A 22,440-nucleotide genomic window follows, 5' to 3' on the forward strand; every position below is an offset into this window, starting at 1 on the left:
AGAGTCACCATTTTATGTATCATATTTATTGTCAGACTCATGTCAGAGATACTAAAATATTTTTTAAAATACATTGTAGAATAGATGAAATATGGTATTAATCATAGACCAGTAATCAGTAAGGAAATAGCTAAAGATTTCTATATTCTATTAATAGTAAAAAATCCTCATCAACATAACTTTACCTATATTTGATGTATCTTGTTGAAATTAATATATCCCCTCAATATTTTTCCTGAAGTAAAATTATCCTTTAGAATCTACATTGTGTTTACTTCTCTTACTGCATTTCTTTCCATTTACTTTCATTGTGCCTTCCCAGGGAAATTTGAGGGAGACACAGTAAGAGTTGTATACATTCTCTTTGACATTGTTTGAATTCACACTATTTTCCATAGGACCAAACTAAATGGTGTTGTAGCATTTGTACATTAAAAAGAGCTATAATTTACCATTTAACATTAGGGAAAGGTGTGAAATATTATTTCTTCTTTATCTTAAGGAAAACCTTTGGCATTTCTACTTCTGAAATTATCTGTGTATGTATATCATCTATCAATCAATTGATAAACACACATTTACTCTCTTCTACAATCTAACTACAAGAGTATCTTTTATTTCTGTGTGTATGGAGGAAAGCCTTATTCTTCATTTATTTACAGTGATCTCTCTGTTGCACTTTTATTTAACTACATCCTTTAATTCTTCTGAGGAAGTTATAGGGTAAATAATAAGGAACATGTCATCTTTTAAGTGTACCACAACGTTTTTTATAATTTATTTTGCATCTTTATTTTCATGAGTAAAATGTATGAGGAATTTAAACTATTCAAAACTTGTTTCAGTTTATCAAAATAATTCAGAGACTGTTTTACCTAAGCTTTATCAATAACCCCTGCTCCTAAATTTTGAGAAACTTGTTTTGTACAAACTATCTTTTAATCTGGACATCTCAGTCACTCAAAATTTATTGAGCACATAGTGTGCACTATGCACTGTGCAACGTATTGGAAATAAAACAGAATCCACAGACTAACCTACTTTTAGCTTACTCTGTGACAGATAAAACCCTGTGCTTTCCCCATAATAAGTCATAGTTGTCCATATATTTAGCTCTTTCTGTAGACTCTGAGTCTTTATTTTTTAACTTGATAATTAATTTCACATGGTACCTTGTATATCACAGTGCTAACCTAAATAAATATTTGTTGAGCCAGTGAAGTAGTGGGTAAACAAAACATGAGCAATTCAACTAGGTTGCTTTTATTTGGAAAGTCTTAAAATCTTTGTAGATGAAAATTTCTGCCCACATTCTGGTACAGGGGTTTGACAATAATCCTCAATTTCAAAACAGAAAGTTGGTGAAAAGATCAGGTTACTTTTGAGAGGTGGTTTACACTTTCAAAGAGTCTTGTGTACCCAAAAACCATCAACTAAAAGCCAGAGACCTAGTCTCTAAAATACTAACTATATAAACATTTGGCAAATCATTGAACTGTGACAAGCCACAATTTCTGCATCATCAAAATGGCCATATTTAATCTACCTTGCCAACCCATAGATTAAGGGAGAAAATTAAATAAACATTATTATTTCTACTCCTTTAAGTTCTATTTGCTGTTGATTTCAGGTTATAAGCTTTTCTTATTCAATTTATCAGCTGGTGCTGATTAACGTTACTTGAATCATGCAGTCTATATTCCTTATTAAAGGTTTCGTTTTAGGAACTTTCATTTCAAAGCATGAAAAAATGCAAGAGTATTCTAAAAAACAGTGATAAACCATAACAATATTTTTGTAGAAAGAAAAATGTCACACAAAGACAATGAATTTTTATTGTTAAATGCAATCTCCTACTCATTAAGATGAATTTATAGAAGTGAATTTTAATAGCAGACATTTTTGTAATTTTCAGATTATTCAAAAGTTCATCTAACACAACTGTTGGAGAAGGCAGAAGTGATTGCAGGTCGGATGCTAAAATTTTCTGTTTTTTATCGTAACCAGCACAAAGAATATTTTGACTATATTCGGTAAGGATCAAAAACATATGTATACTTATTTGCTTTACTAAATGACATTCCAAATTCTAGGCTTAAGTTTTCCTTGAATCTAGTTCTGGGAAGTAGCAATTTTAGTTTTCTTTTCAAAATAGTTGATTATATTCTGATTTTATTTCCCGGAATAATTAAGCAAAAAAAGAAAAGTCAGATCATGGGATTTTTCTCACTTCATTTAGATTCCTTTCCATAATCATTTGTAATACCAATTCCTATCCATTTTAGTAAAAGAGCTTAAACCCCCAGGATTTTGATTGATAAGCATTTCATGTACATACTCCTCTGATTCTCAATAACTCAATGCCCGTGTTTCATATCAACCACTAAATTTTCTTCTATTGTGGGTCTCCTTAAGACATTTAAAATGAGAGAATAAAAGAGTGATCATTTCCTGAAATATTATGATGAATTGGGTAGGATTTTCAGATTCATGCCTAAGTGGAAATCTCTCAACTGTTATCTTAAATTAATTATTCATGAGCACAGCCTCCTTTGTTTACTTTTGAATTATAGTGTTTATCTCGAATTTCTGAGATAGCCCACGTTTACCTCGGGAGCAATTTCCAAGAATTTTAAGCAACAGGTCGTTTCAATATTTGCCACCCTTACATATTTATAGGAGAAAATATCAGGAGAGTAAATAGGCAGATGTGTTTTTTAAAGTGAAATTTAAGTATTTGAAAATAATAAATCCTATATAGGTTCTAAAACTTTTCATTTATAATTACATATTATAGTAATCCCTATAATTTGTTATTTTTAAAAACCTTGGTTTCACTTTAAACTTTAAAGGATACTTAAATTGACAGGATTGTATATGGAAAAAAAATCAGGAAACTTTGTTGTTTGTTTCATACCACCCTAGTTTTTCTTTTCTGGAAGATAATGCTTCCAGATTTAAATTAGCTCCAAACTGTGGAAATCCAAAAAAAAAAAAAAAAAAAAAAAAAAAAAAATCGTAGAGAGAGAAAGAAATTTATGCACCTGTGTTGTTCAAAGGAAGTACTTTGCAGTATCATATATTTTTATATCTTTTGATGGCAAAAACCATTCGTGCCTTCTGTTTAAATATTCTATGAGTATGGAGTGCAGTTCATAACTCTTTTAGCTGATAAATTTTATACTCTTTAATCTATATAACTCATGATGGATGTCACTTAGTTTAAAGAGTACAAAACGAGAGATACAACACAAATTATTGTACCTGTAAATTGTTGAATGAAAATGACAATATATACTCACCAAAAATAGTATTTTTTATATTTGTTAAGCATAAAACTTGAAAACAAAAAAAGATACACTACTGCTATTTTCTTTAACAAGAAAAGCAACAATAGAATAAATAAATAAATGTATTAGGTTTACATTCCTGGAATACTGCCAATGTCTATTTTAGGTGGCCACTGGAGGTCAGTATTTCTCTGGTTTTCTTTGTTTTTTGAATGGGAACTGGCCTTATGTTTTCAGGTCCTTAGATATAAAATTGGCTTCATCTGTTTCCAAAAATTCTTCCAAGAAGAAAAAAAGAGCATGGAAAATGCAAATTATTGTATGTATTGTATATATAGTTATTCCAGTATACAGTATGAAAGATGTATTTATTAATAAGAAAATTTATTATTTTTGGATTCTCCATGATAGTTGTAAAATTCATGTTTGTTTTCTTTTGACCAAGAAATTTATTATGTTAAAGAACTCCAAGGTTTGCAACAGAATATCCTTTCCTTAGGGTCAAAGCTAGAACTTAGCTACCTATAGGTAATGTCACAGATGTCTTCTCCTTGATGTGACATAGAATGAGCATTTAGGCTTTTAATAAACAGTTCACTCTCAGGCCCATCACCATTCAGATCTATAAATCAGTAGCTTTACCAAGTATTGGCCATTTCTTTTCTCCTGCAGAGAACATCATGGTAATGCTATGCAGCCTTCTGTCAAGGATAACAGTGGTAGCCACGGCTCTCCTATTAGTGGAAAATTAGAAGGCATCTTCTTCAGCTGCAGCACTGAATTCAATACTGGGAAGCCACCCCAGGATTCACCTTATGGAAGATACAGGTTTGAGATTGCAGCGGAGAAACTTTTTAACCCCAATACTAACTTATACTTTGGGGATTTCTACTGTATGTACACTGCTTATCATTATGTGATTCTTGTTATTGCCCCTGTGGGATCACCAGGAGATGAATTTTGTAAGCAGCGCCTTCCTCAGCTAAATTCCAAGGATAATAAATTTTTGACCTGCACAGAAGAAGATGGGGTGCTGGTTTACCACCATGCACAGGATGTCATTTTAGAAGTCATTTACACTGACCCTGTGGATCTTTCTCTGGGCACCGTGGCAGAAATCACTGGTCATCAGCTCATGAGTTTGTCAACGGCAAATGCAAAGAAAGATCCCAGCTGCAAAATCTGTAATATCAGTGTTGGACGTTAATGCCCCCTTTTCTTACTTTTATTCAGTCCCTTTGCTTTCCTTAGGTGCACTGATCGATCATCTGTTGTCCATTTTCATCACCAGCTATTTTCCACTGAAGCATGCTCATGACACTATCACCGAAAGCAAACTGCAGCCTTTCAAGTTTCCTTCAGAGTCGTTTTTAGTGTTTCCTATTTCCTACCCTTCCCACTACTTTCTATGATGAAATATCCTGTTCTCTTGACACTTTATTGCCTAGATGCTGCAATGTTTTTATTTTTTATTTATGCCAGACATAACAAAAACAATGATATAAACCGCTTTAGAAAAATACAAAATAACAGCTTATAAATGGTGTTTAAATATGCATTCATTTTAATCTACTGAACAAATATTGGGATAACTCCAAACCGCATGAAAGGGTGTAATTGCAGCATGAGTTAAATCTTAAAGCCTAGAATTGTCAGCACTTCCAACTTGTTGTTTGACAGTGTTATTTATGTTATTTATATTAGCTAACAGGAAACAACCACTGTGTTTCAACATAATAAATATAATAGAAAAATATTTTATTTGTATTGTATAAAATATTTACAATCATATAGAATATATAGTTACATTTTAATAGCAATTGTATGTGTGTCATGAAACCATTTTCCTTATCAAAGATGTAGTTTGTAAACCTCAAATAGTTGTGTATCTGTCCTGTTACAAGTAGATGACTATAATTAAACAAATTTATGAAGGACATTATTCTGATTCATAAAAGTTACAAAATGTCAGGTAAATACAGAAAAAACAATAAGCCTCAGAAATAATCAATATTCTTCCCATCAAGACTATATGAAAATGTGAATTTGCTCAACATCATGCTTAAATATTACAGAAAACAGAAATACAAACATGGTTGGTACAAGAAAGAAAATGTCGACCTTATTTTTACAAAAACAAAAATAAACGTGTTTTAGTACAAAAACAAAACAATATACACTAAAATTGATGAAGCAATTAAAATATTCTGGCTTTTTTTCCAAGCTGTCATAGCAAACAATTCTCAAATCTTTCGTTTTGTACAGACTGAGGAATAACTACAGCTCATGAGAAGGCTCTTTAACTTTACAAAGTATAGACATTGGAACATTAAGAAAACTGCATATTCCCAATGGAAAAATAGTTATATAATCTTAATTATAATAAACAAAAAGATTAGCAATCATAACTATGATCACATTAGATATATACTGCAGACACTTATCTATCCAAAATACCTATTTTCAAATTTTAATACAATACTTTATTTTAATATAAACATCTGTCAATTATAGACAAAGATAATTCACAAAGTACATGCTATCAGAATGAACTTTGGTAATCAGAAATGTAAAATTTCAATTAACATAAAATAATGTGCTATTTTTATATAGAAATAAAAAATTAGCAGTGACACATTTTAGTATATTTTAGGGTACTGAATGCCTAGCAGACATAGGGTACAAGGTAGTTTTTTTTTTAACACTTAAAAATCTATTACACATTTCAAATAAGTTACATTCTTACTATCTGCATTCCTTCCTACCTAAAAAGTAGAGTTTCTTTTCCTCTTCTTATTGATTTTTAAAAATCGTGCTTTTTTCCCCATACATCAGCATGAGCAATCTTTGGACACTAGACTTTCCCTAATTAGTGGCCCATTGAACAAGTGGATGGTATGTGTTATTTAGATTTGATAAAATATTAGGTGTTTTCTGAAATATATTGACTGTAAGTTTTCTCCTTGGCATAGAGTAAGTTGAATTTCATTTTTCTAATTATACCATTACACATTGTATTTCCTCCCATTTAAATCTCTCTTCGTCATTTTAAATACTTGCCATCCCTTCTTAAACACAGCTAATACTACTACTAAAGTGCTTCAGTTTTCGGTATGTCAAAACCACTTACTCAGCAAGAATGGCAGAGGAAAATAAACTATCTTGGGTGAAAGTGATCACAAACATTTCTTGAACCTCAAATTGTTTTGGCCACATCTTGCTTGCTGATTAGGACCTCTAGTAGTCTCAGTTTGGCTTTTATGTGCTTGTATTCATAGTACTCATCTGCCATGGGTATCCTATCTTCCTTTTGTGGACTTCTGCAAAACAGAAAATACTGTCTGTTAGTATTGTTTTAATGACTGAATTCAGTTATTAAAAATCCTTTTATAATTTTTACTTGAGAATCTATGGGGTAGCACTTTCCACTTGGTTTTTGCATCATGTCCTTTTTACCTCCCATTTCACCTTCATTCACTCCCGCTTCCATATGTCATTACATTTCTATATAATAGTACCTGTTGAGAACTTGAATGTCATGGGTGATTTGTCACTATATAGTCAAGTGCAGAGACATATAACAATAGGGCAAATTAAAAGGTCTCAGAGAAAAACAACCACCAGAACCCTCAAGACATTCCTTGTCTAGTCATTCTCCCATTATCCATGCCACAGGTTCATGCCTGTACAGAATGTGCCACCTTTATAGAGATAGTTATTAAAAAATATCAAGTAAAAATATTGCATAAATCATGCTAACAAAAATATAAGTTTACAGTAAAAGAAGGGAAAAAGCTCAATGGCCACTTTACAAACATGAAATATGTCCAAGTTTTCTTGTATATAGAATCACTGAGAAGTTCTTTGATTTAAATAATTTATGAGTAAATGTCAATGGTTCTCTCGGCACACTGATTCTACTAAGAATAGACATATAATGTATAGATTTTTATACATATGCATTCTAACTACTATGTGTTCTTGCCATTTACTTTGAATAACAATTAGGTAACATCTGCCATTAAAACAATTTGCTTCCCACAAAAATATGTTGCCAGGACATGTTCCCTAAAGAGCAATAACTGCTTCAGGATCTCAGAAGGATGTTATCTCCTTGATTGATAAGATGGCCAATTGCTTTTAAGACATTTCCACTTATGACTTTGAAATAAAAGGTGTAGAAAACATAGAAGAAGCACTACAATTGCTACTGAATATAAAAACAAATACTCTTCAATATTAGTATGGCTGAAAATGAGGTAAATAGCAAAATTTGATGTTTTACCTATATCCCTTTCTATTTTTTCAGTACTGACAGAGACATATTTATATCTCTTACAAATAAAAAAGCTAATTCCTAAAAATGTAGTTACCTACTTGGGTTGCACCACTATACACTGCCCTGCAATTTCTAGTTCAGAACTCAGAATGGTACTCAAAATCTATAGACAGGAATCCTCTTAAATGTCTCAATTATATTAAAATTCCTTTGCCTCCCTTCTGTATTATGGACCAAACATCATCTCTGGTGTCTAAAAGTCACCTTAATTTATGTACACGTATCAAAGTGAAGAAATTATCTAGTTTATAGGAAAACATGACTAATCCATTATGTAACTTTTCTCTGGTCCTACGTACTCCACTTTGGCTAATAAACAAGAGTGCATTGGCCAGAACGAAAAGCTTTGCTAGTATTTCCTGAAGCAGTTTTCCCATTATATAAAACATGCTTAAAATGTTTATTAGGATAGTTCCTGGCTCATAATTGTTAATAATGTCAAATCTACATGACTGTGCCTCTTGCATGGTAAATATTACAAGCACATTTATGGTACCTTAATATTTCTAGTAATCTATTTGCATGGTTATTTTATTTTATGGTTAGTTAGGCCTTCCCAATAAAATGTCTTATGAAAACAATATTAAGATCCATATTTTGTATCCATTCAACGATTCGATTTTATTTGTATTATATCACCACTTTTGCATTTAGTTTAAGTATATTACCACAAGGGGGCAAACAACCTCAGTCAAACATAGGCTTGTCTGAAGTGGGTTCAGGAATCACAGGTACAGTAGGATACTATATGTAGAACATAACTAACTTTCCGGTATGTCAGAAGTTATGCCAAATACCAATGCAGATCCATTAGGCTGGATTACTAGTACCTTGGAAAATTCTCAAACTCTTTAAAATAGACTCCTGGGTTCAAATAGGTAAAAATGTAAATGTAAAAGTTGTATGGAAATTTTATAAAGGAATCGATGAAAATGAAAACAAAAACAAGAAATTATATTTTATATTCTAAGTTTAACAGCCCCATAACATTCTCACCAGATTAGTTAACATCAGCATTAAAAGTAAGTAACTTGGACTTGTAGCAATCAACTAGTAAGGACGACACCAAGCAGAAAACTGTGTTGGTTACTTCTGTATTTGCTGAATACAAAATGTTTCTGACTTAGGAAGTCCATTTTTTGTGAGCATTCCTGAAGGACTGAACTGGAAACACTAAGAGAAGAGGTAAGTAGACCCAAGCTTTCAAAATGCTTTAGAAAAGAATCTCTCCATCAGGGCACCCTCATTCTGCTGAAATGAAAGCAGATATGTAAATGGAGAGGAACACTGAGCAGCCTGTGCATCCCTGACTCCCACCTCTGCCCCCTAATAACGTTGTGACTTTGAGAAAACTATAACCTTTATTATTATTGTTTTAAGATTAGTGTCCCATATGAGAGCTATAGCTTCCCAAAGGATATAGCTAAACATTTATTGAAGGGATAGAAGCAATAGCTATAAACTTTGACCAAATCCTGAAATAAATTCATTAAGGGCAGATCCTGAAGTTTAAAGGATATATTTAAAAGTAAAGGAAGAATTAATAAAATAGAGAATAACATTTGGAACTAAGTAACCAAGAACAAAGGAGTTATATGGTCTGAAAAATCATGTTTTTAAAGGCTTAGATAAACTCAATAGTTATATTTATTAAAGTTGGGATTTTAAAGTTCATCTTTCATTTTTTAAACTCTGTTGTCATACAGCCTTTCATAAAACATACCTAATAATAGCATTATCAGAATGTTGCATTAGATGAATCCCGGGGTCTAAGTCAGTGTGGCAATTGTTTATATATTGTATAAAGTTACCATTCCTCAAAACTCTCTAGCTCATTCTTAACAATAATTTCCTGGAAAATATTAACCTAAAATATTCCTCTGTGCACACTTACCTTCCAGTTTGTTTAAAAAATTGTTCTTCAAATTCTCTTAAGGCTTTCCGAAGTCTTTTCTTGTCAGCCCTAGTTTCTCGGAGATGATCGAGAAGTACAGGCCTATTAGGTAAAAATATATATTTGTCATAATAGAGCTCTAGCATAATTGAGAGATCATCATAAGTAGATTTATCTATTTAGCAAAAACGCATTATGATATAGAAGTATTTTGCCTAAAAGGGTGTCTTTGGATCAGTAGGGCACAAGTAGAGCCAGACAATAGGGGAGCACATAAGCAGAGCAAATTACTTGATGAAAACAAGTGTCATAGGAAAGGAGCAAGAACAGAGACAGGAGGCAAGCAGACTGAGTCCATTAAAAAGTGATGAAGGTAAAGCCCATATGAGTGAATGAGGGAGAAACAGGTGTTTTGAAGGAATACTCATAGGTATTTGGTTGTAGACTGAAAAGGAAAACATTTTAAGGAAAATTCTATCCTTAATATAGAGTATGGGGAGAATGGCAAAATCCTTGGGAAGGAAATGAAGACCTAAAAGAAAGTTACACTGCAAATTCTACCTACTTCATTCTACTAAGGCAAGAGAGAAATGTCACATACTTTAGAGCCGGAAATTTTATCTTGGAACTTGTGTATGTTTTCAGAAACTCTGAAACCCCTGAAATATATGGCCATTTTCTTTAAAGAAAAAATTCCTTCCTTTAAAAAAAAAGAAATCTAGCACCCAAAGTAAGTTAAGAACAGCTGCTTTAGAACAAGTAACCAACCAACCAACCAATAAATGAAAGGAGGGGGTAAAGGAGGGGAAATTTAAAGGAAGGGAAGGAGAAGGAAGACTGATTTTATGCTTTCAAACAGGTCACTCATCTATGAGCTGAAACTGACATACCAACTGATTCTACAAGCACACTAAAATCTCAACTTACAATTTAGTCCTTGATCTCACCTCACATTTGTAGGGATTCCATCACTATCTCAAGGCATATGCTTACCACACTACGATACATGTTAAAGCAAATCTCATAATCTGACCTGTAATATACAAACCAAAGGAAGGCCAAATGATCAAGAGGAATGCCAGCTACTGAAGGATGATAATGACAACACTAATAAAAATCCAAATAGCTCCTGACTGAGGGGCCATTAGGAGGCAAAGGGAAGCTCATTTACTTAAGGCCAAGAGGATTCCCAATCTGGAGAAATCATCTTATTTAAGTGGAACGGACTATGATAAAAGCCCTGGCAACTGTTGACTCACAATATCTCAATTCCTTTTGGTTCAACATTTTCAAAGGTCAAGAGCTAGACTGGTGGTAGGCCCTGGTGAAAAGACGTGCAACTGTAGCAAACTGAATATTAGCATCTACGGCATCCTTAGGACCTTACTGGGAGCCTTGGTTCCTCATGGCATTGTCTTCTCTCTTCTCCAGTTAAGAAGCAACCAGATTATGCTTTTAAGACCACTATCTGGTTGATAGCATTTTTTAAAGAGTCTAACAGTGCTTCTGAATTTTGTATGTACATATAAGGTACCACAAGACCAGAAGGCATTAAAAGGTGAATCTACACTTAGGATTCACACTCACATGGTGGCCTCATGTAAATTGGACATAGAGAGGGCTGGTGGTTTGAGTTCTTTCTTTTCTTCCAGTAGCAGGACCCTTACAGGCTCAGTCTCATTAGAGTAGGTGAGGTGATCGCCAGCAGGAATGTGACATGCTGGATTTGGCAAAGAAGGCCGTTGGCTTCCCTGTGGACAATCTTCATCAGAGTCCTCTTCCTCCTGCTTATGGTATGCAGAGTTAAATAAAGTCACAAAATGCTAAGTGCCTCTTAAGGAAGCAAAAACAGGAAGAGGAACCATAAATACATAGCATGAAAATATTAGGGGACCCTATGGCTACTGAGAACTGAAAGAGAAACAACCAAGAAGAATTCTTCCTCAGTTGCATCAAAAAATTTACAGGTTAGTGAGCAAAGAAATACCCATGCTGGGCTGAAATGCTCAGCAAGTTCATCTCTGTTTTCTGGGTCAAAGAAGGCACAGACATCCAAGATGTGGTATAGTCTGGGCTGCACTGCCTATGAGTCACTCTCTTTTACCCAGACCTTCTGAGTCCCAGCTTCATAACAGTTTTAGGGGTTAGGATGGCAAAACCATTTTTGTCCTCAATGAATACCCTAAATCAGATCCTGGTGTGGGCCACAATCAAATACAGAGGATACTCAGAAAGTTGAAAAAATTCAGAGTCAAGTTCTACAAAGGCCAAAGCAAAATGAAGTTATTTCTTAACCTGTTCTGGTAATGCTTATCACAACCAAAGGACTTCTTTGCAAGGAAATCTGAAAATCATACCCCATTTTAAATTATACTTACCTAATGGGAAAATTTCAAAGATTATGAATCATTATTGTCTTTGTCTTTAAAATTGTGGAAGTATAGATGTACTCAAGTATATTTAAATTTATATTTGTTAATATTTATTCCCTTTTATATTGATGTCTTGAGCAAGTGACTGTTTGAATATCGATGGCGTAGGATTTGTGGTGCTTTTCTAGTTCTGTATTCCCGTAGATTATTCTTTATTAAAAGTTGTCTTAACTCAATTTTATTAGTCATATTTTCTATTGAAATGAATTGACATATCTTATACAGTGATGGTCAAATGGTACCAAAAACAAATATTGCATTATATTAAGTAACATACTGTCAATTTTCTTATTAAATGAAAAAGATTAACTAACACATAGAATAGAAAGACTGTCTAGTTGTGTTGTAAACTAGATAATGCCAAACTGAGATCCACGGTTTGTCTTCCTCATCCAACCAATGGAAGAAAATATTAAAACTGGCTTCAAAAAAGACAAGTGCCATAGATTCCTGTTTCATATTAGTTTTAATAATCAACCACACTGTCAAGTAGAGTATTGGATTTGAGGGAGATCACATCTCTACTTTTTGAAAATAATTGGCCTTGTTAGCAGCATATACTGCCAAGAAGATTCCTTTATAACTTTCAGAGTACTACCTCCTTAACTAAACATAAATACAAAGTACAAGTACAGGTTTCTTGTTAATGAAAGCACCCTGACTTACAATTGTTGGAATCAAGGAAGGCGTTGACAAGATTTGCTTGATAACTCTGCATCGATCATAAAGAGGCTTTATGAGGTTCTTGTCTTGCTTAGTTACCTGAAAATACATGAAATTAATTACTGTTTCTTTTTCACATATTTTTAGCTGGCAAAAGAAAAGTTTTGAATCCTCAAAGAAAGGGATTATAATAATATAATGCAAATAGTAATTAGAAAAGGGGAAATCATAAGATTCTATATAAAGCACATGCCAACTTTCTCCTAGGATAAATTTCTTAAAGGATAGGCTACATTTAGAAAGATGTTTTTAAAGCTTTTTGAAGGACTCTTCAATGTGTAAATGGTAAGAAGACTGTTCTTTAATTACTTCTCTGTTTAAAAAAAAACAATGGGTAATCAAGACCTATTGATTTTTCTTCTGAAACATTTCATCTGGATTTTTATAATTATATTCACAAACACCAGCCTCACTTAGGTCTTCATCACTATATGCATTATATAATAGCTTGCTGGCTAGCTCTTATATCAAAATTATTTGGGATAAAACATAACCCTGATACCAAAACCTGACAAGGATAACACAAACTAAGAAAACTACAGATCAATAACTCTGATGAATACAGATGTAAGAATCCTATACAAAATACTAGCATGTTGGATACAATAATACAGTAAAAAATAGTAATACATCACAGTCAAGTGGGATTCATTCCAGGGGCAAAAGGATGGTTCAATATATGCAAGTCAATCAATGTCAATGTGATACACCCCATTAACAAAAAAAGGATGAAAATCACATGATCTTATCAATGGATGCAGAAAAAGTATTAGATAAGATACAACATTTATTCATGATTAAAACATTCAATAAAATGGGTACAGAAGGGAAGTACCTCAACATAATAAAGGCCATATATGACAAACCCTTAGCTAATATCATAGTAGTGAAAAACTGAAAACTTTTCCTTTAAAATCAGGATCAAGACAAGGATGTCCACTGTCACCACTTTTATCCAGTATAGTTCTGGAAGTTCTTGCCAAAGCAATCAGGCAAGAAAAAGAAATAAAAAGCCTCCAAATTGGGGATGAAGGAGTAAAAGTCACTTTTTGCCAACGATATGATTATTTATATAGACGACCCTAAGGACTCCACCAAAAACTATTAGAAACAGTAAACAAATATAGTAAAGTTGCAGAATACAAAATCAATGCACAAAAAATCCACTGCATTTCTATATAAGGACAATAAAATTTCAGAAAAAGAAAAAATAAATTCCTTTTTCTAATTGTAACAAAAAGGATAAATTACCTAGGAATAAACTTAACAAAGGATGTGAAAGACCTATATACTAAATACTACAAAGCATTATTAAAAGAGATTTAAAAGGACACAGTGAGGCCATGGCTGGGTAGTTCTGTTGGTTAGGACATTGCTCTCCTATGCTAAAGTTGCAGGTTCAATCTCTGGTCAAGGCACATAGAAGAAGCAACCAATGGATGTATAAATAAGTAGAGCAACAAATTGATGCCTCTCTCTCTCTCTCATCAATTTTTAAAAAGACAGTGAAATGGAACTCTTATTTTGTGTTCATGGATTAGAAGAATCAACATAATTAAAATGTCCATATTACACAAAGCAATGTACAGATTGAATGCAATCCCCATCAAAATCTCAATATCATTTTTTAAAGAAACAGGACAAAAAATCATCAGTTTTGTATAGAACCAGAGAAGAAACTGAGTAGCCAAAGCAATCCTGAGAAAAAAGAACAAAGCCAGAGGTATCATACTACCTGACTTCACATTATACTGCAAAGCTACATTAGATATATACTATATCTAAATACTATATTCATATATGTATATATTTATATACATATATTTTTATATACACATATTTATATATCTATATATATTTGATTATATAAATAATCAAAACAGCATTGTACTGGCAGAAAAGCACACACAAAGAGTGTAGGAACAGAATTGAGAACCCCCAAATAAGACCACATGTATATGGGCAAATTATTTTTGACAAAGGAACCAAAAACAATGGAGAAGAGAAAGCCTCTTCAATAAAGGGTGCTGGGAAAATTGGAAAGCCACATGCAAAAGAATGAAACTAGATGACAATTTGTCCACATGTATAAAAACTAACTCAAAATGGTTCAAAGACTTAAATATAAGATCTGAAGCAACAAATTACATAGAACAAAACATAGGTACTAAACACATGGACCTTAGTCTTAGAGAAGATTTTATGAATTTGACCCCCAGGCAAGGGAAGTAAAGGCAAAAATAAATGAATGGGACTATATCAAACTCAAAAGCTGCTACACAGCAAAAGTACCTGCCAACAAAACAGAAAGGCAACCAACTGAATGGGAGATGATATTGGCAAACAACAGCTCTGACAAGGGGTTAATATCTAAACTATATAAAGAACTCATACAACTCAACATCAAACAAACAATCCAATTAAAAAAATAAACAGAGGACCTGAACAGACACTTCCCACAAGAAGACATACAAATGGCCAACAGATATATGAAAAGATGTTCAACTTCACTAGCTATTAGGGAGATGCAAATCAAAACTACAATGAAATACTTTCTCACACGTGTTAGAATGGCTATTATCAACCAGACAAGTAACAACAAGCGTTGGAGAGGTTATGGAGAAAAAGGGACCCTCATTCATTGCTGATGGGAATGTAAACTGGTACAGACACTATGGAAAACAGTATTGCAGTTCCTCAAAAAATTAAGAATAGAATAACCATATGACCCAGAAATCCCTCTTCTGGGTATCTACCCAACAAACTTGAAAACATTTACTGGTAAAGATATGTGCAACCTTGTGTTCATTGCAGCAATATTTGCAGTGACCAGGACATGGAAATAACCAAAGGGTCATAGATGATTGGATAAAGAAGACGTGGTACATATACTCATATATTATGAAATATTAGCCATAAGAAAAGATGAAATACTGCCATTTATGACAACACGGATGGACTTTGAGAATACCATGCTAAGTAAAATAAGTCAGAAAAAACTAATAACCATATGATTTCACTCATATGTGGGATATAAAACTGAAACTCATAGACACAGAGAACAGTATGGTGGTTACCAGAGGGAAGGGGTTTAGGAGGGTAATAAAGGATAAAGGGAGCCAATTATATGGTGATGGAAGACGATTTGACATTGGTGTTGGGCACACAATGCAATATACATATGATGTATTACAGAAATCTACACTCGAAACCTATATAATCGTATTAACCAATGCTACCCCAATAAATTTAATAAAATGTATTAAGAGGGGGAGTGCAATCTAATAAGAAAATCTCAAATGCTAATGAGCTCACTGAGGAATCAAAAATAATACTAGCTACTTTGAAAATTTACAATCCTCCATTTGGTTCTGTTTTGGCTTCTGGACTCCCTCTTAGAATCCACCTTCTAGCTGAGTAGTCACTTCATGGTTTACTACTATGTTAAAGCTCTCCCAGGAACAATACTGCGGCTTTAGAGATGGAGGCCTACATGCTAGTACAGCTTCTCTGTATTTAAAGGGCCTAAGATGAGCCCACTGAAGAGATTAGGTTTATCTGTAGGGGCTTCTAACACCTATTAAATTGTCCAACAGATACTTTATTTTAAATAATGAATGTAAATTGCCATTTAAATAAAGAGGATGTCTAAAGAACTCAAAAGATTTTTCTTTGATCTTCAAACTCTTATTTGCATGTGCCTGTTTTACTTAGATGCCTGGTTTGCCCAGGACTGAGGCATTTTTGTAGGACATGGAAATTTCAGTGCTAAAACCAGCAAAGTCCAGGAAAACCTGCAATGATTGTCACCCTATTTATCAAAGATTTTAAAATTAACATGTACCAGACATGCTGTTGAGTTTTCACTCCCACTCTCAATGAACCTATCACTATCTTGGATGCTTCCTTTCCTTCACTTTCTCACACCCAGTAATTCAGTATGTCCTTTTGCTTCTTTATCCAAAATATATTTTGAATATGTCTATTTCTTTCCATCTCCAAGGTTACCATGATAGACCAAAACTCCCCTTTCATCCTCCCTTTTCTACTCTTCTCCCCTATGATTTATTCTCCACATGGCAATCAGAAAGATTGTTTAAATGTAAATCACCCCAGCACTTTCCTGCTTACAACCACTCAACAGCTTCCCATACTATCTATGGCCTAAAAGGTCCAATGGGAAGGACCTGGGTCTATCTTTCTGACTTCATCTCATGCCAGCCTGTGTTCCAGCCCTGAGACCTGAGAATTAAAAGTACACAAAGTTCTTCCTTTAAGGCCTTTATAATTGCAGGTCCACCTATCTAGAATGTTCTCTGCTGCTCTCTTAGCCTGCTAATTCTTTTTCATTAAATGTCATCGACTGGTCTTCCTAGTCACCCTATTAAAGTAGAAACCTTATCTATTATCTTCTATTATATCATCTGTCTAATTTACACAGTGCTTATCAAAACATTTAATGATTTTATCAGAGTTGTTCATTTGTTGTTGTATCCAACCCCCCAGGAAAATACAAGCTCCATGACAGTAGTGGCCCCCATGACTTCTATATCTTCTTTATTTTCTATAGACAGCATGTATCAAACTTCACAATACATAGTAGGCACTCAAATCTTTTTTCAATGAATGACTGCCCACAAGTCACCAGGCATCTCTCTTTATTGTCACAATAATTACATGAGTAGGTATTATCTGTATTTTATAAATGAGGAAGTTGTATCTCAGAGAATTAGCTCACTTGCCAAGTATAAATGGGTAGAAATGGCTCATTCAAGTGCTGAGTCCTGCTTTGGTTCTATTATACCAATCCCAGCTCGTCCCTCAGTGCCCTAGTCAATTAAGTAGAGCACTGAATTAGGTCTTTGGCGTTGACCAAGCTGTTTTTGTAGGTGTGGTCAAGGTAACTATAAAATGTAGGAAATTCCATCAGAGGCACTGAAGGATGGAAAAATCACAGATGTGTTATTCACTTACCCACTGGCTACCACAAAAGTCTAGAAAATTGCAGGAGAGAGGATAAGTTAGCTGAGTAGATGAAAATCTTGTATTCACTTGTCACAACATATGTTGGCTATTTTTTAAGGCTAAAACTATTTCATAAAGATAGGGGTGACCATTTCTATTAATACTTGTGTATCACATATTCCAATGCAATGGACTGGTCTAGGGGCATATGGTAACCTTTTGGGATTTGGCATATGTTGCCACCTTATCTTTAAGGCCAGATAATGTATAATAGAACAGGTAAAGGTAGCATTCTCCTCAAGAAGACTTCATTCCAAAATTTAATATGCTAGCTTATTTCATCTGTCCATTCATTCAGTGAACATTTATTCAATACCTATGTATAGACACTGCAGAATGAGAAGCAAGAGACAGCCCTTCTTTTGAAGAAGTTTAAACTATAGTATAAGAGACAAAATGGCATAGAGCACAGTTAGAGCTATGATAGAGTAGCTATAACTCTTAAGAAATAAAAGGCAACCACACACCACCCACTTAGAGTTGAGATAGGAAGGATCATAAGGAAGGTTTGTTGGCATAAGTGAAATGTAACATAGATATGCAGGATGAGGAGGGATTAACCAGGTAAATGCTAACTATTCTCATCTTCTTCTTTATAAAATACAATACATTTTTTTCCTTTGAGTGCCAGACTCATATATTCAAATGCCTAATTGACAACTATCTGGATGCTACACAGAGATTTCTAAACTAAGATATCTATATCTGAAGACCTCATAATATTACCTAATATTTCTCAAGAAACCTCCCTCTATTCTTATATAAAATTCTAAACTACTTTCCTTAGTATTTGTACCTCATCCCTTCTTTATTATTTTTAATGAAACATGACAAAATGGGATTATAACCCTAGCTTTGGGTTCATTTGCTAATTTGGGGAAACTAGGGAAGAAAGAGATATGATATACCCTAGTGTCTTTGCCATCTGCTTCCCATAAACAGGCAGCACTATCATCTCCAGAATGGCAACATATCCTGGAATCATGTGGCAACACCCACAGGTCATGGCCAGTAGCCCACTAGGAACTCATCTGACTGAAATTTCAAAGCCAGTCTCCTAAGGATGTTTATGTGGTGCCAGAGTGTAGGGAAGTGCTCCTTGTGGTTTAGGGAATTGTAGCCCCAGCCTGAGCATGACTGCCGCTGGCATTCCGGCTGTGCTTGTCTTTAAGTCTCAACATAAGGCTGTGTGTGGAACATAACTGAAGACCACTCAGAGGGTTTCCATGAGTATTAGATTTAAAGAATGCTTATTATGCTTTAGAACTTGCTCTTCTTTCTTTATCATTAATGTAACATAAACAATCTGTAGCAAAGAATGTATGAAACCTTGCACCTAATGCCAGTGTGGCATAAAGATGTTTGATAGACGTTTGATAAACTCTGACACAGACTGGTCACTGTACCCTCTGTACTAGTACATGTAATCTGTTACTGTCAATTGTAATCTTAATGCCTCCAAGCTATTGATGATTCATGAATCTTGACCTTGTATCTCATGTGTGTATCCTCCTCAATAAAAGGCATGAGGGACAAAGGCTTAGTTGCTATTCTCCACTAGAGAGGAAGCCACCTTCCTTCCCCAGACATAATGAAATGTCCTGGGTAAAGTTTGTTCCGCCGTGGTCATAAAGACTCTGCTGGACAGAGCAGCTTTGAATCGAGCCTAAGGTGTGTGAGGCACATCCGCCTCACCGGAGTGCTCTGATAAATTGGTCAAAACACCATGGTCTCGCTGGCACTGTGTGGAGTATCAGCCCTATGAAGATAGGGTTAGGTACCTTAGAATCTTCCTGAGAGGGAAGCTGCTCTCTCTTCTTCAAGCATGTCCACACAGCATCTGGCTCTGCAAAGGAGCTTGGCTCAGGGCCCACAGCTTCTGGCTTCCCATTCTCGCTGGGGACAGTGGGTTGCTCACACGACAGGTTTCTAGGTAGGTCTTTGGGAACACTTCCTTGTTCCTCTGACAGCTTCAGTTTTAGTTCTAAGAGAAATGCCATGAGTTATCATGAGCAAGAAGTCACTGGCCCTAATACAAGCACAGAGACTTATGGGAATCCCCTCCCCCAATGCCAAGACAGTACAGATAAACAGTGCTAATGACGACTTTCCATAGGGCAAGGGAAGCCTTATTAACCAGGGCTAACAGCATGAGCTCCCAGTCAGATGCGAACATAGAGAGACATGGAGGTTGGGGTCTCATGCAGGTGGGGCTCATGTGTGGGAGTAACTCAATGGTTTAAATTTTAGAGTAGGAGTTATCAAGGAAGACCAGTGCTACTTGGCCCTAACGTTTTCACCTGTTATCTGCCATAGTCACTGAAATTCGGCACTCATAGATTCATTTACTCAGTTTTTGAAAGTTTTGCAGTCATTAAGAGCCCCTGTGGAAAAGCAAGTACTTCTGGAAGGTGCTACATATGCAGATGTCTGAGGAAATACAGGAAGGATGGGAAAGGGGAGAGACAAGTGCCAGCCTCCACTTGACAGATGTCACAGTTTTGTCTAATGCCAGCTTTTAAATCCAGGAATCACCATTATTACCATGGGGCTTTATATAAACCTACGTATTTAAAAAAGTCCATTGGGTCTTATCAGGGAACTACATTTCAGAATATGTTAGGCAACTGGTCATTTGAGTGAGGTTGTTTAGATTGATTTCTCAGTTTCATAGCTCATTTTCTTTCTTTGATGTTTTTGTGAGATGCTGGCATGGTGTTGAAACACTGTATATTTCATAAACCTGCTACATCATTACAATTTAACACTATGGACTTAATATTCCCTTCCAGTTCTTTAATCACCATAGTTCTAGAAATTTGGAAACTCTTCCCACATCTACAAGTACTGAAGTGAGTGTGGAGAGAGGAATAAAATAAATTTTTATTGGTAAACAAACATAGCCTTTTAAAATGGATTTTAGAGTTAATTAACACTCACACCTGCCATCTCCAGAGAGACAGAGAAAGCAGAACACTGGATTAGGAGGCAAGAGAACTGAGGTTTCCACCTACCTCACCACTTCTCAGCTACTAAACTTCCCCTCCCTCTGGATATAAATGTTCTCATTGGTGCAATGTGCATGTGAAGTAAATGACTGCTGAGGCCATTTCTGTTTCTAACATCCAAGAATTCAATAACCCAAGGAAGTTAATGCTCCACATATTGAAATGTTCCCGGTTCTGAAGTAAATAATTCTACTTGGTAGTCTGGAGTTCCTTAGCCTACTTGTAAAAGATTTATTAAATGGGGCCAAACAATGAAGGAGATCCAGGACCTTTTATTTCAAGATGGGGCCTCCAATCTAGGTGGGAGACCAGGTTAGAGGATATAGGTGGAAAAGAATAAAAAATGTCCTGAAACATGTTGTCATTATTTAACTGTTTTGTGTTTTTTTTTTTTCCCCTCAGAAAAGAGACTTTTGGCTGGTTTTTACCTTTGAGCTGCTTACGGCCTTTAGCCAAATCATTCATCCACTTCAGAACTTCAGGATTAGAAGTCTTGTCACCATGTGAAGGCTACCAAGAGAGAGAGAAACATGGGGGTGGAAGGGAGGGAAAAATGGGGGTGGAAGGGAAGGAAGGTGGGAGAGGGAGGGAAAGAAAGAGAGAAAAAGAAAGACAACATTTTAAAAATAGCTGAACATACAAAGATAGTTCAGGAACAAAACACATATAGCTGAGAGGTAAATTCGGGCATTGAAAACTCCAGCTGATGGAGTTGCTTCCTCCACTCTTTCTTTGTTGTCTTAGACATTGTTTCTAGCATGTCTAAATAGATGAAAAGCTTGTATTCACTTGGAATGGTAACAAATCCTGGAATCATGTGGCAACACCCACAAGTCATGGCCAGTAGCCCACTAGGAACTCATCTCACTGAAATTTCAGAGCCAGTTCCCTAAAGATGTTTATGTGGTGCCAGAGTGCTCTGATAAATTGATCAAAACACCATGGTCTCATCAACACTGTGTGGAGTATCAGCCAGCATTTTTCACATACTCCTAAGCATGCCAATGCCCCCTGCAGTCTAGCCCTCAGTCACCTTGTGGGCCACCCACACCGCACATATTGCCAGGCCATTTTTTTGTATCTATGTAGGTGATTGCCCTGATACATTATAATTACAACTTGCCTGGAGAATACTGAAAGATTTAGTCCCTATCAATCATACTTCAAACTCCAGAAATGAGACCCCTGGATTCCTAAAACCTGACAGTAGTCTGAGAAGTCAGTGTATCAGGGCGATACCCAGACTTCCAATCCTCTCACTGTTTATAGACTCAGGATCTTACTGAGCTAATGTTAAATGACACTTAATCATATGTGTGTGACCTTACAAAAATTTAGTCTCTGTCCTTCAGTTTCATCTACCAAATGAGAGTTACATACATCTCCCTGACAGGGTTGCTGTGAGGGATAAGTTAGTTAATGTATGCAAAACCCTAAAAATAGTTCCAGGCATATGCTAAACACTATAGATGTGTTAGCTAGAATTGCAAATATTATTACTGTTATTACTGACAATGATGATAGGTAGCAGTGTTACTACCAGACCATCAAAGAAACCCTGAATATGTCTCCATCAACAGACAACTATGTAGGGGTATGTATGTCCTACCAAGTAGCTAAGCATACTAGGGTATGGCAATAACAATATATGCTTGATTTTAGAAATATATGATTCTGTTAATACAAATCATTCACCTTGATTTCTGGATTTCTTCTCAGAGTATAAAAG

General features: G+C 35.0%; 2 protein-coding genes across 6 annotated transcripts in view; one reads left to right on the forward strand and one right to left on the reverse strand.

Moving 5' to 3' along the window:
• PHYHIPL (phytanoyl-CoA 2-hydroxylase interacting protein like) overlaps positions 1-6,697 on the forward strand; it is a 51,231-nt gene extending 44,534 nt beyond the window's left edge. Inside the window, exons 4-5 of the mRNA XM_090278060.1 lie at positions 1,916-2,033; positions 3,963-6,697. Coding sequence (XP_090134186.1) covers positions 1,916-2,033; positions 3,963-4,497 — 653 coding nt within the window. The 3' untranslated portion in view covers positions 4,498-6,697. The remainder of the gene's footprint in view (positions 1-1,915; positions 2,034-3,962) is intronic.
• FAM13C (family with sequence similarity 13 member C) overlaps positions 4,809-22,440 on the reverse strand; it is a 128,241-nt gene continuing 110,609 nt past the window's right edge. For 3 of the 5 annotated variants that reach the window (XM_090278059.1, XM_090278055.1, XM_090278057.1), the window contains 6 exons: positions 21,140-21,221; positions 19,485-19,687; positions 12,622-12,717; positions 11,111-11,310; positions 9,524-9,625; positions 4,809-6,610 (listed from right to left, as the gene is read on the reverse strand). In XM_090278059.1, the coding sequence (XP_090134185.1) occupies positions 6,487-6,610; positions 9,524-9,625; positions 11,111-11,310; positions 12,622-12,717; positions 19,485-19,687; positions 21,140-21,221 (807 nt within the window). In that variant the 3' untranslated portion in view covers positions 4,809-6,486. The remainder of the gene's footprint in view (positions 6,611-9,523; positions 9,626-11,110; positions 11,311-12,621; positions 12,718-19,484; positions 19,688-21,139; positions 21,222-22,440) is intronic. The other 2 variants (XM_090278056.1, XM_090278058.1) reach the window with 1 other exon arrangement.

This window comes from Furipterus horrens, unplaced genomic scaffold (genome assembly GCF_987537825.1).
Source record: "Furipterus horrens unplaced genomic scaffold, mFurHor1.1.pri manual_scaffold_5, whole genome shotgun sequence".
Lineage (NCBI taxonomy): Eukaryota > Metazoa > Chordata > Mammalia > Chiroptera > Furipteridae > Furipterus > Furipterus horrens.